The 15,177-nt window shown below is 38.0% G+C and overlaps 1 protein-coding gene across 2 annotated transcripts in view; it reads right to left on the bottom strand.

Moving 5' to 3' along the window:
- Nucleotides 1-15,177, bottom strand: part of LOC306995458 (voltage-gated potassium channel subunit beta-2) — a 62,442-nt gene that overhangs the window by 21,211 nt on the left and 26,054 nt on the right. For both annotated transcript variants that reach the window (XR_013796857.1, XM_079607075.1), the window contains exons 3-4: nt 1,097-1,140; nt 796-833 (exon numbers count right to left, since the gene is read on the bottom strand). Coding sequence is in view for 1 of the 2 variants with exons in the window: in XM_079607075.1 (XP_079463201.1) it covers nt 796-833; nt 1,097-1,140 (82 nt within the window). In the remaining variant the exon portion in view is untranslated. The remainder of the gene's footprint in view (nt 1-795; nt 834-1,096; nt 1,141-15,177) is intronic.

The following is a 15,177-nucleotide window of genomic DNA, read 5'->3' as shown; positions in this document are numbered from 1 at the left end:
CACACACCATGTTCTCACGCAGAGAAAGACACATCACGGAGAAGAAAGGACACTGACAACACACTGACAGACAGGACAGACCAGCTTACTTTTCGGTTACTTTTGATATTAAATATATTAAACAAAGTTTCACCTTTCAAATTTGGTAATTTTTTTAAAGAAATTTAAACAATAAATACCGTTTTGTGGCTCTTTAATGTGTCTGTCAGATCGCTGTGTCGCCTCAATTAAAGCTGCTCGTGAACCGATCATCTCTTCCTTCTAGTTCATTTATAGCATCAAATAAACATGAATGAACATCAGAAGGAATGTTGTTTTAACCGCGGAAAGACGTCGGTACACTCCGCTTCTCAAGTTCAAATCCTCCCATGTTAATCTACTAACTCTCCTGACTGCATTGTCGGACAAAATGGCGGATGGCGAAGTATGATTGGGCAGATCACCTGTCAATCAAGCTCCATGCGAAGGGTCAATTGCTGTAGTCGATTTAAAAATATATGTAATTCATTTGAATTAACATTTGAAAAAAATCTGTTTGAATGAATGATTCAATGAAAAATATATTTTTTTAATGTCACTTGTCGCCACCTACTGGCATCGATACCATCTTTATTTGAAGGTACTTTCAAAAGGTGATTTACTCTATTTCAAAGGTTTAATAGACATAGCCGAATCATTGTCATTTTGGAATAAGATCACGTGGGTGTTTGAATCGAGATCGCGATCTTTTAACGATTAATCGTGCAGCTGATCGTGTGAGGTAACGTAAAATATATCCTGAACATTACAGTTCACCTCGTCAGAGATCTGAGATCCAAATGTCACCCAGGTGCCTGTGAACAGAAAGAGAGTGAGCGAGAGAGAAGGATGAAGAAGTGGGAAGGATGGATAGGAGTGGCCTTTTATTTAATTAACATTATATTTTCTGCAAGTCCAGTTTTTAAAAATATACTTTTTTAGATTTGAAGAGCACATTCAATACAATTAAGCACAATTCTTTTTCACAAGAGTAAACTGGGTTAAATTAAAGTATTTTTAGCATGGAAAAAATAGATACTTCCGCTTTAAATAAATGACCGACTCTCTGGATACTCACCAAGACCCAAGCAAGAAACACGTAGACCCGACTTTCCAAGGTTCCTGAGAGAAAAGATGAGAAAGAAAGAGTATTTAGTACTCCAATCCTTATTATTTTTCTTCTACTAATCCATATTAAGTGTACCTGAAAGTATACCAAAAATACCTGATATAGTAAAAGTTATGATACTATATTCCAATAACAAATGGACACAATTCCAGGGAATGTTCTCAGAACTTTTCTCTAACATTCTGGCAAGGTTGAAGTTTCTCTCAAAGTTATGAGCAAACTTTCTTCCAGTAGTGTTAAAGGTACAATATGTAAGAATTTTGTAATAAAATATCCAAAAGTCACTTGCACAGTGTGATATATTTTATGCAGTTGTGTACTTACAATATCCCAAAAGTCTCCAAAGATTTTTTATTTCAGAGAAATTCCTATTTTAAATAATGGCCCGTCCCTAAAAAATTTTTTGCCTGTCATTGACGCAACATCCGTGCTATCCTCGGTTTCCGCTCGTACTGCCATAGCCATGACGTAACCATGGCGACAGACGTGGACAACTGCGTAGTGCGTAACGTTTAGCGGCACGCTGTTCTTATTTCGTTCAAACTTTATGGACCATGGCAAGCAGACTCTGGTACAAAAAAGGAAAACTAATCAAATGAGGCTCAATATTCAGTGACGTATTCAGTTACGTCACTGAAACCCCTGCAGTCACTTTATAAACGATCAGTTAAAATTTTGGATAAGAGATCAATTACTTCTCACCATTGTCCAATATTACTAAAACATAGATTACTCAGCTGGGAAAACATGGTCAAATACTCAAATCTATGTCTTCTATACAAAATTATTCATGGTTTATCATCCCCTCCACTCCATCAGTTTGTTAACATCCGTACAGCTGATCATAGCAGAACCAGAGGTGCAGCGAGGGGAGATTGTGTCATTCCCTTTAGAAAAAGTGTATTTGGTCATACTTCTTTTTCTGTTCGAGCTGCTACTGAATGGAACCGCATTCCTTTAATCATCAGAAATCAAAACACATATTGTACATTTAAGAACCATTTAAAGAAATGGCTTCTTGAATTTCAGAGCTGTCAACATTAACACATTTCTATATGTGCTCTATCCATTGCTGGCTTCTTGCCTTGTGTGTGTGTATATGTTATGTCTTTGTCAGATGTTTGTTTGATTGTTGGTTTGCTGTATTTCGATTTCTTACTAAATGTATTGTACAAATTTTTTTATATATTTTTTATATGTAATTTTATTCTCCTTTAGGGTGACTTTTAACATCTGTCCGGGGACTGCAGATGAAAAATAGCCTTCTGGCTAATTCTGGCATATTGGCAGAAATGTTTATTAATATGCACTGTCCCTGTAATAATAAATAAATAAATAAAAAAATAAAAAATATCGGCGTGGTGTTTTCGAGATGCCGAGAGCTAGCGTCCGTGACAAACTTCTTGGACTTGACAGAGCTTTACGAGTCACGACTTGACAGCGACACCGCTCTTGCACATACTTTATAAGACAGGTGAGCAAATGTACATAAAACAAATTAATGTTATATAGCCCTATATAGCTATAGGACTCGCGTGTGATATCTCTCTTATTAGCAATCGCGACCTGCTTCATACCCCTGTAATGTTAAAAAACATGAATGTTTTCACTCATCCATTAACATTATTAGATCCATCAGCTTGACAGCAAGTCTCATCATTCAGCTCATCACTATAAACCTATGCCTGTGTTATTGTAAGAGGTTAGCGAGGTTAGCGACCCCTAGCGGCGAAAACAATTACATATTGTAGCTTTAATAGAACGCTATCGTTCAAAATTATTTTAAAACATTTTTGTTCTTCCTTGTTGTCCGTTAATCATTATGATAAAGAGATATCTTTATGAATGTTTGTGAATTTTGGGGGCGGAGCGATGAAAGGAAGGGTGTTTGTTTGGGTTGATCTTAATTATCAACAGTGTTTCTCATAAATCGACTACTGGACCTTTAATGTTTTCTCTAGCATTCACACAACTAAGAAAAAAAAACTGGAAAAAACGGGATGAACATTTTGAGAATATTCATGTTTTCATGACTTAATGGGAATGTTAGCAAAACATATAACATGTAAAACACAAATAATTGTATAGCAGTAATAGTAAAGTTACTGTTGTAAACTGGGGTAAAAATGCAATATAATTACTATGTTCAGATGAGTGAATGTTTGTATGTCTGTGCTTTTGGGCAGTTGTATTATTCACTAAATTAGTTTCCAAAACCTTTAATTTACACATTGTTTGGAAACAACACTGAGCAGGATATAGAATAACTTTTTATAAAAAATATAAAAAAATAAAATTTGGCTTTTTAATTAAACTGACAGATTAATCGGATATCTGAACAATTTGTTACTTGCAGCCCTATATATACATTTATATAGATATACCAACTTTTCAACTTAACATCAGATTGCATATATTGGCTAATGGAAATGGAGCTGTGTTCAAAACCATTTTAAATAAAAAAGATGTGAACGTTTCGAAATGTCGAGTTGAAAGCTAGTAGCACCCTTGGCTGCTTTAATTACAGACGGATGAACACCAGTTGAAGATCAGCGATGTGTCACCCGTGCCTGCTTTTCATCTGAGCTGCTGCTCACTTGCGTGTCCAATAGAAACGGAGAGATAGAAAGAGACAGATTGTCAGTGTGTTTAGATCCAGGCGGCTGAACCACGCTTTCTCTTCTCTGCATCTATTTTTGTTTGCCCGGCTAGTCTATTTATAGAAATGTTGCAACCGTGCATTTGTTTGTGTCCAGTGTGTCCAGTGTGTGTGTGTGTGTGTGTGTGTGTGTGTGTGTGTGTGTGTGTGTGTGTGTGTGTGTGTGTGTGTGTGTGTGTGTGTGTGTGTGTGTGTGTGTGTGTGTGTGTGTGTGTGTGTGTGTGTAATGGACTATTCACTATATTGATACTGACTTATTACTAGCCAAGACTGTGAGAAATAACTAAATTAATAGCATGAATCATTAATTTGATCTAAAAAAGTAGCGAGAAAAGGCACATCTATTCATCACACGAGAGGAATGGGTGAGAGAGGAAACTGCAAAGCTCTTTCTCGCTGACACAAATATTTTCACTTTCTCTGTCATCCTTCATTTTTATCTTTCTCCATCCTTTCCTCTTTTCCACAGCGCTGCATTAGAGTGCTGAATCACACACACACACAGACACACACACATCGTTATGCATGTATATGACGAAAAGCCGCAGGGAAGAAAACGTGAAGATCATGCAATAAATATTCACAGTCGATGCTGCATGTTTACATTCACATGTACACACACACACACACACACACACACACACACACACATGCACGCACACACGCACGCACGTTGGGTTTTCATGTTTCATGAGGACTCTCCATAGACGTAATGGTTTTTATACTGTACAAACTGTATATTCTCTCCCCTTACAATATCCCTAGCCCTAAACCTACCCATCACTCAAAACTTTCTGCATTTTTACATTTTCAGAAAACATAATTTAGTATTACTATTATTTATAAGCTGTTTTCCTCATGGGAACCAAAAAATGTCCCCACAAGGAATTCAGATATTGCCATTTTTGTGGGATTTTGTCCCCATAACTTAAGCATTTAACACAAACACACACACACACACACACACGTTTTTCTATCATGGTGAGGACTTTCAATAAAATGTTCTATCCAGCAGCTTTACCTATTTAACATGAAAAACAGTGTCAGCGTCTCTTTCACTTTCAGTGCTTCACATCGCCCCCTAGCCGCCGGGAGTGCATACTAGATCGAATTTCACACACTTTTGCGTCACCATATGCACGCAGATTTCCCCCCCATAACACTCGTCTAAACGCAGAATAAAAAGTGATAACGCAATGCCACTTTAGCGTTTTCTCTTCAGATCGTTTCCGTGTAAACATGAGCTGTATGGTTTTGCGATACAGTCGTGTGTGAAGTTGCTACATTGCAAATATACTGAGATGTTTGCCTTCACAGTTCACACCCGAAAGTTGCAGAACCATTAATTTTCTGTAAAGAATGAGGATTTTCCCCGGCACAGCTGGCAACGTTCTCGGATACGTTTCTCTGTACCGTTTACCATTACGGCATCCACATTATTAGTACTTGCTCTTCATCCTCCTAATTTTGCAAGATTTGTAAAATTTCCCCCGACTGGAAACTGTTTAAAAGAAAACCCACTTCAAGTCGACTTTGCACCGGAACCATCCTTTTTTTATTTCTTTTTTGCGAGATCCGATTTGTTATCCAGATACAGAAGCCACTTGATGTGGACAGGTGTAAACGACCGTGTCCTGATTGGCTTATGATCCGATCGATTTGATCAGATCACGGTGATCGCATGTACATGCCAAGTGTAACGCAGCCTTTGCTTAGTGTCCGGGTCACGGGACGGAGGACGGAGGAAACGAGGAAACATCAATTTGAGTCTTGAGAAGCAACCTAGTTCCTTGTTCCCCTGGTTTGATTCTGAGTGACACATGTTCCCCGTTCTGTTGATTATCTTCCCGTGAGTATTTAACCCATGAGTTTTCCTTAGCTCCTTGTCCAGTGTTAACGTTTAGTTGGAAGTGTGCTCTTGCATTTTCTGTTTGATAAAGATATTGTTCGTTTGTCATTTTTCTTCACTCCTCATTCCTGTGGATTTACTGCAGCCAACCGTGACAATTTTATTTAAAGCAACAAAAAAATTGTTAAATGTTTTTTATGGTAAAGTTTTAGTTAACTATAATAACTCTGCTGTGTGCCTGAGGCTTTCAAGCTTCAAAAAGGACACAAAAGCACTGCTTGTATTATTAATAATCCATGTTTACACTGTGTTCCACATTTTCTGAAGCCATGATAGCTGAATACAGCCTGAAACTTAACTTCCAGTGGGATGATGAATGTTTCGAGTCCAGTGAAGTAGATCAACTGACTGAAAACAGCTCAGGATAGAATGGCATAAATGTCCGAACGCCCATTCATTGTAAAGATATGGAAAATAGTGACTATACACTATAACTTTCAAAGTTTGGGATCAATAAGATTTGACAAGAATTACAAAATATATATTTTTAACTTTTATTCAGCAAAGGATGCATTTAATTGAATTGATTGACATTTATAATTTCACAAATATTTTTCTTTCAAATAAATGCTGTTCTTTTGAAATTCCTATTCAGCAAAGAGTCCTGAATAAAATGTACAAATTTCCATGTAGCAGCACAACTGTTTTCAGACTAATAATAATAATCAGAAATGTTTCTTGAGCAGCAAATCCGCATATGGACTAGTTGCACGGGGCCGCCATTTTGGATTTCTGAAGAGCGAGTGTGCGGTTAGGACACTTCCGGTTTCGCATTATGCACGGTGCAGGGAGCCGGAGAAAGCCGAAAATTATACCTTTTATAGTGGTTTATAGAATAAATTATATAACTTAAAATACTACCAAGATCCATATTACTATCACACGAGCCAATGGCAATTAAATGCACGGATGCATAGTCAGATTAATGAATGAAATACAACTGTTCACGAACAGAAGATTGTATTGGACTCACGCAGCATACGCAATGACAATTATGCCAACTGTAAATATAGTTACAACTACGATTAGAGTTGTTAAATAAAAACAGTTATTTTCAATTGTAATAATATTTCACAATATTACTGTTTTACTGTATTTTTTATCAAATAAAATGTAAGAGACTTCTTTCAAAAACATCGTACCAACCTCAAACCTCTGAAAGGTAGTGTTTAATGAACACATTTTAATTTCTGTACAAACTAATCGTTCGTTTTAGGCCCCAGCCAACAGGAGGTCTTTTCAGGTTTTACTAATAATATTGGCAAAACCCAACCACCCCACACACACATATTCAGATACGTATGCAACACAAATGTACACATGTGCACAGATGCTGGCTCTTGCACTGTGCCCAAGACAAGTGATATCTCTTCAGTTGCGACTAAACAACCGTATATTTTGTTAATCACTTGGTTTCGGTTTCTGCAGCATCATAAGCATCATGCAGCAAATAGGTTTATATTAAACCACTTTCTGATTGCTTCTGACTGTGTTATGTGAAGCAGCATTTCACTTTCAGAGTGGAAAGACAATGACTTGTCGACTGGTCATCATCAGTGAAGGCTTTTTATTGTCTTTATTTGTTAGGTAAAGACATTTGCTGAAGACTTTTAGAAGTCATACACACTATGTTGCTTTCTTCTCTCACTCTCTTATGAACACAAGTTTTCGTGTGAAAGAAAGAGGTTAATGATGCTGAGATCTTGGCTGATTCTCCTTTTCCTTCCACAAGCCTTACTATAAATCATCCTGTTCACACACACACACACACACACACACACACACACACACACACACACACACACACACACACACACACACACACACAGGCCTCCGCAACAACCATGCTGTTCTGTTTACTAATGTGTTTACACAGCCACTATATAGACATGTACACAGTTGTAGTTTGTGAAGTCAGCACTGTATAATCCGTGTTATTGTGTGCTTTTGCACCCTTATGTTATTGCTGTAACCTATTTAATTAGTGGGGATTTCAAAGACCTCTAAAACTTTGTTAACAAACCTGTTACACACAATCTACTGCAAGCCTTCTGCCGTCTGATTGATAGTTCACACTTTTTAGCAAGTAAAAGGCCTTTTACTGTAATATAATTGTAAAAATGTTAGACTTCAGGTCGTGGTTCACGTGTCTTTTTGATGTGAAACTTTTCTGATTTCTATGAAGTAAATGTAAGAACTTTTATATTTTTAGTAATATTCCAAGATGAACACTTACTGGACTGAAGCAACGTAGGTTAACCTGATTATCAATAAAACATTTTGTTTTTAGAAAAATCTGAGTATCAGAAATGTGAGTATCAATTATGACACATCAGACGTTTGCTCATCTCTAAATCGTTGTATTGCATGTTTGATCATAAAATTAAGCATTTAAATATCATCTTACTAAGACATAATTATTATTGGAACATAGAGTCACTATTGTAATTGATATGCATTTTATGTTAGTAGTCTGCTAGCTAGACATTTATAAAGATTTATATTACTAGCTATCAAAATTTAATCATATTTTTTGTCCATATAAATATCAGCAACTGCAAATTGCATATTTTTTGCTCAGTTTGGGCTTCTGAATAATATCAAGGTGTATTTTCTTCCTCAAGTTTGAGCTCAATATTCTCCCTATATCAGATTATATGAGTCATAAAAGCCTGATGTATCAAATAAAAAAATATATATATATATAAAAAAAGCGTTCAAAACACTGTTTTGTTTCAAAAAATGTAAACATCTCACTAAAAATTTTGTGCTGATAATATAATTTGCAATGACATCATATTTATTTTCACGTGTAGTCTCAGACTTTTGGACCCCACTGAATATGATCACATCATACATCAGCGTAGACATCAGGCAGATTCATAAAATCAGAAATGCAGAGCACACAACACCATCCAGAGACACACTCCTCTCAGAATACTGCAGTGCACCACAACAGGGTAGAGAGAGAGAGAGAGAGAGAGAGAGAGAGAGAGAGAGAGAGAGAGAGAGAGAGAGAGAGAGAGAGAGAGAGAGAGAGAGAGAGAGAGAGAGAGAGAGAGAGAGAGAGAGAGAGAGAGAGAGAGAGAGAGAGAGAGAGAGAGAGAGAGAGAGAGAGAGAGAGAGAGAGAGAGAGAGAGAGAGAGAGAGAGAGAGAGAGAGAGAGAGAGAGAGAGAGAGAGAGAGAGAGAGAGAGAGAGATAAACAAACAAATGTGAAAATGAGAGTGAAGGCAGATAAAGTGGAAATTAAATAATGACAAGCACAGGCAACATTGAGAAAATAGAAATTGGGAGAGAACAAAGAGTGAAAAACAATGATATAGAAAGAAAGAAAGAAAGAGGGAATGATTTTGAAGGAATGTGGTGAATAGTGAAGGAGAGAAAACAGAATGAACAGAAGTGGTGGGAGAGCGCAGTGTCTGTCTACAAGCCGTAAAAAGGCCCATTCTGATTAATGTATTTTATAATGAGTTAGCATAGCCAATTATTGCACATGCTGAGAGAGGGGGGGGCCGAGACGAGTGAGTGAGCAGAAGAGAGAGTTATGTGCAGAATGGCATAATTCTGCATACTAAATATGTATATAGTGTGCAAATAGAGAATAGCACACCTTCTATTTCCGGTGTGATGAATGAGCCAAATACTTTGTTATTTGATTGGACCAAAAGTGCCAAAAGTTACGATGAACCAACAAAAGTGGAATACTGGAAAACACTATTTATTTCTGAAATGAAAACTGGATGGCACTTGCCGAATTAAAGATGTAACAAAGTAATGACACACATCATCATCATTGTAAACTATTACTGTTTGAAATTTTGGTCTCACTTTATATAAAGTGTCTTTAACTATGTTCCGGCCTTTAAATTCATAATTTGATACTTGTTCTTATTTTATGGTGTTAATATATGTTTTTACATTTGCACTTATATTTAGAAAAAAAATCCCTGGATTTAATTACAGCTGTACTTAAGTCTATAATTACACTGTTGACCTTCCCTTACACATTAACCCACCCGTAAACCTAATCTAATGTCAGCATTGACACCAGTCTTTAAAATATTTAAACCTCAGTAAATTAATTAAAGTTAAACACACATCCCTGGTGACGGACAGGGATGGCAGGAGGAGCCAGGGTGGGGCTTTGGCAGAAGGTCTGGGAGGAACCCGGGGACCAACTGATGGAGCCGGAGGCGATGGAGATCCAGATGGAGACCCAGGCGATGGAGATCCAGATGGAGACCCAGGCGATGGAGATCCAGATGGAGCCGGAGGCGATGGAGACCCAGGCGATGGAGATCCAGATGGAGACCCAGGCGATGGAGATCCAGATGGAGATCCAGATGGAGACCCAGGCGATGGAGTTCCAGATGGAGATCCAGATGGAGACCCAGGCGATGGAGATCCAGATGGAGACCCAGGCGATGGAGATCCAGATGGAGCCGGAGGCGATGGAGACCCAGGCGATGGAGATCCAGATGGAGACCCAGGCGATGGAGTTCCAGATGGAGATCCAGATGGAGACCCAGGCGATGGAGTTCCAGATGGAGATCCAGATGGAGACCCAGGCGATGGAGATCCAGATGGAGCCGGAGGCGATGGAGACCCAGGCGATGGAGATCCAGATGGAGACCCAGGCGATGGAGTTCCAGATGGAGATCCAGATGGAGACCCAGGCGATGGAGTTCCAGATGGAGATCCAGATGGAGACCCAGGCGATGGAGATCCAGATGGAGCCGGAGGCGATGGAGACCCAGGCGATGGAGATCCAGATGGAGACCCAGGCGATGGAGATCCAGATGGAGACCCAGGCGATGGAGATCCAGATGGAGATCCAGATGGAGACCCAGGCGATGGAGTTCCAGATGGAGATCCAGATGGAGATCCAGATGGAGACCCAGGCGATGGAGACCCAGGCGATGGAGATCCAGGCGATGGAGACCCAGGCGAAGCCTGTAGGCCGACGGACCAGGGTGGAGCCACTGGCTCTGGGAACCAAGGCGGGAGGAATGAGTAGCCGAGGCTCACCTGGAGACCCGGAAGTTTGTGGTGGAGACAGAGCGACGACTGACAGAGACTGAGCCGGATAGACGTGGGAGTCCAGATGAGTCCTAGGGGAGACGGACCATGGTGGAGCCGACGGGCTGACAGGCTGAGGTGGAGACATGAGGCTGGTGGCGCGAGTTGAAGCCGGGGAATCCGTAACACCGTGCCGAACTGGTGATCGGGAGGCCCGAGATTTCTGTAACGTTAGTTCAAACAACTCGGAATTGTAGTTGAGAACGTCAGTTATAACGGGCCACATATAAAAAAAAATCGGGTTTAAATTGAGCTCGGGCTCATAATTACAGTTAATGTGTCGGGCCGGACTGGGTTCGGGTAGGGTCGGGCTTGATTTTTTGGTCCCGATCTAAGCTCTAATGTGAGCTGCATTACACACAGGATAGAAATGGTGGCTACAAAGAAGTCTCTAACAATAATTTTGGTCAAAATCGCAGTGTGCACCCGGCTTTACTCTCCCTCGCAGACCCTGAGGGGGGACCCACAAATCCACAGCACCCACTCTACATAACAGGCGAGCGTCCCTTGATGACCTTCCAAAGGTAGGCGTGCCTTTGACAGCTCGTTGAAGCTAGTCTGGTAAAACATCTAGTGCATCGAGGATAGTGTGTAAGGCACACCAGGTCGAGAAAATCACTCATGTGATCCTCAAGGGAATGTCCCCCCTGGTCCAGGAGGAGGAGGCGCAAAGCTGGTATATCCATGGTCCTTTTAAATCTTTATTTTAGGTTGGTTCTTTTGTCAGGTGTAGTGGTAAGCACCCACGACAAAGATTAAAGTAAACCGTATTTGTTAAAATCTGAAACACTCAGTAGAACATCGGAATCCACACAGGAGAAACGCTAACCACACAAATCATAAACAAGAGCCGACAAGGGACTAAGGCCCCGTTTACATGTACATGGTTATTTTGAAAAACTGAGACATTTCCCTTTGTTTGTGCCCTTCGGTTACACGCAAACGGAGAATTCTCCTCTGAAAACGATCCTTTCTAAAAACTCCGGCCAGACTGGAGATTTAGGAAAACTTTGTTTGCACAATTGCATGTAACCTGAGAGGCAGCCGACGTCACAGTATGTGACTATTTTCGGGATTCTGATTGGCTAACGTGGGCTTGAGCTTCTCGTTACACTGCCACCTACAGGTTTGGCATGCTCTTGACGGCATATACACGGGGATACACTCCGTTTTTTGAAAACGGAGAGGGGTGAAATGTCCGTTTATGAAAATAGTCGGCCATGTGTAAACGTAGCCTAAACTGAACAGGGAGTATAAATACAAGGTAAATATAATGAGAGACAGGTGCAAATCATAAGTAACCATGGAGGACATAATCAGTAACCAATGAAACCGAAACTAAACATGACGAGAAAAACAAAACAGAATATCAAAATAAGAGTCCATAACCATGACAATAATAAACAGTACTAAAACTCCATATCTTTTTTGGGGGGGGTTCAGCAGAAGCAATAAAAGTCCATTTGGAACGACATGAAGGTGGGTAAATGATGACAGAATTTAAATTTCTGAGTGAACAATCCTTTAAATAATATCGTTTATCAATTAAAAAGACAAAAGAGATGTCTCTCATCTCACAAAAATGTTCAAACTCAGTTAACTGCAACTGTAGCTGCAGAAAAAACTAACCAGCATCGAAAGAAGTTGTACTTATGTAACATGTCTGATCAATCCATGTTCCAGAATGCATTTTAACCCTTTAAGTGTCACCCCCCCCCCCCTCCTTTTTTTTTTTTGAATAGGCATGAAAATGCACATTCCGAACTTAAATGTTTGTAATTCAAGAATGCTTATAGATATAAAATTGGCCTTGTTTTAAAGAAGACATTTGTCAGATTTTTGTAGAATTTAAATAAATTAAGAAAGTGAAACAAAAAAAAATTATAGAAGTTTGAGTTTATGAAAATGTACAATGTAAAAAAAATTATTATTCATATTTTATATAAAATATATATTTTTCAAACCTTTCAATTGGTATATAGTTTGTCAAGATTAGTTTAGGTTTAGTATAGGATATTACTATTTTAAATATGTAATGACTTTGGGCCCACCGGTGGGCCGGTGACACTTAAGGTCTATTCCCTGGAACTCCTCACCCTTCAAAAATGTGATCTAGGCATCTTATAGCAACATGAGTTTCTCCAGAGTTGACAGTATAAAGCAGATATTCGCTTGACTAACTTAAAAGTCACAGTGCTGTTGCTGGGGCAGTGATATCTGCAATACTGTGATGCAATGTCTAAAGCTACAGCAGACATAACGGAGGAGTGTGTTTAATGATATAGGACAGGAATGAGACTGGAAGATATTCCATGACATTATACTGGGAAAAAAAATCGGATGCAGTTAAATATGAGTCACCATATGCCTGTGAGAAGGATGTGATAAGATTAATTTGCTTAATGTGATAAAACAGATCTGTTTCATTAACATGACTGTTAACACCCAGGAGCTAGAACAACAACTGAAAACACTAAAACACAGACATAAATGTGTAAAGAGCGTTAAGTCTGGGTCTAGTTCTGGACCTCAAGGGTTCTGGTCTGGGTGACCGGGTCTCAGGGGGGCTGATTTTGACTCCATCCCTTGTATAGACACACGCATGCACGCACACACACACACACAGGGAAATAAACAAATGAAATTCAACATTGAATGTGCACTCGTGCACTAGTGTAGGCCTACTTCAAATCTTAAGTAGGCCTATGTTCTTTTTAAAAAGCTGTACTTGCAGATAATATATTAATGAAACTGCACTTTATGTCAAAAATAAAAGTTTTTCTTTCAAATCATGTTTTGTCATGCTTTAAATAACTACACATATTTTGATGCATTGACTACTAAAGCACATGTAAAATACTTGATTATAACTTAAACTATAGTGTGTTAATCAACATTACATTTAACGTGAATTAATTTATTTTATATTTTGAAATTGCAACTTCATCATTACAAATGTGTAATTACATATATAGAAATTACATTAAAGTATATTTTAGGTAACCATAAATGCTTGTATTACATTCAGCAGTGCATTTTAACCATATTTCAAAGACAATAATAGTCTTTAGTGAATCAATAGTGAAATGATATAAGATGTACTTAAGTCTTACTTAAGTGGGTCAAAAACATTTTTTTAATTCTGTCATCATTTATTCACCCTCATGCCTTTCCAAACTCATAAGACTTTTGATCATTTTCGAATCAAAACTGAATATATTTTTGAATACGTCCCTTCACTGAATGTCTATTTCTCAAAACTTTGAGACTTTAAAAATCTCATAAAAAAGACCGTAAAAGTCTTCTGAAGAGACAGAATCGATGTATATGATGAACAGATTTAATTTACATTTTTATTCACATATAAACATTGATCAATGCACATAAAGAGCACATCGAATATGGTAAACAGGCTCAGACATGCATTTCTGCAAGTATTATAACCTCCTCGGTTCAGATCATTTGAAATATAGGGCATGAAACACATGGAAAACTTTTATGGTGCATTTTGTCCTTTTTGGAGCCAAACTTTTGATGTATGAAAAGTGAAACATGGACGTTCTACTGAACATCTTTTGTGTCCCTATAGGATAAACAAAAAAAAGTAATACAGATTTAGAACAAGGGTGAGTTATTTATAACAAATAATAATTTTCATTGAACTAACACTTGAAAAAAGTTTCACAATGAATCAGACTCTTGTAAAAACATACTTTTATTAATTTATTTTATTAATTTACTTTTATTAAACATATTTGTATTACTAGTATAAATTATGGACATAAGATACTTTAAACAAATATACTTAAAGGATTAGTTCACTTTTAAAATGAAAATTGTGTCATCATATACTCACCCTTAAGTTGTTTCAAACCTGTATGAATTTCTTTCCTCTGCTGAACACAAAGAAAGATATTTAGAAGAATGTCAGTAACCAGACAGTTTTTGGTTCCCAATGACTGCCATAGTATATTTTTTTCCTACTATGGCAGTCATTGGGAACCAAAAACTGTCTGGTTACTGACATTCTTCTAAATATCTTCCTTTGTGTTCAGCAGAGGAAAGAAATTCATACAGGTTTGAAACAACTTAAGGGTGAGTATATGATGACACAATTTTCATTTTAAAAGTGAACTAATCCTTTAAGCCTGAACTGAATGTAATGTTTTAGGACTTGTAATTGCATGTTATTCACAATTAAAAGTTGTCAAATAAAGATAAAATAAAAATAATAGAAAATATTAATTGAAATTCAGAGTGCCTTTTTGACCCACTAAAATAAGACTTAAATACATGTTTTTTAATAATTACTTGTATTGTCTTTGAAATAAGATTAAAGTGTAGAAGCATTTATGGTAAACTAAAATAACGTTAATGTAAT

This window comes from Phoxinus phoxinus (genome assembly GCF_949152265.1).
Source record: "Phoxinus phoxinus genome assembly, chromosome: 3".
In the NCBI taxonomy this organism is placed as follows: Eukaryota; Metazoa; Chordata; class Actinopteri; order Cypriniformes; family Leuciscidae; genus Phoxinus; species Phoxinus phoxinus.
Note: the sequence above shows the minus strand (reverse complement) of the source record. Positions and strands in the feature narration are given on the sequence as shown.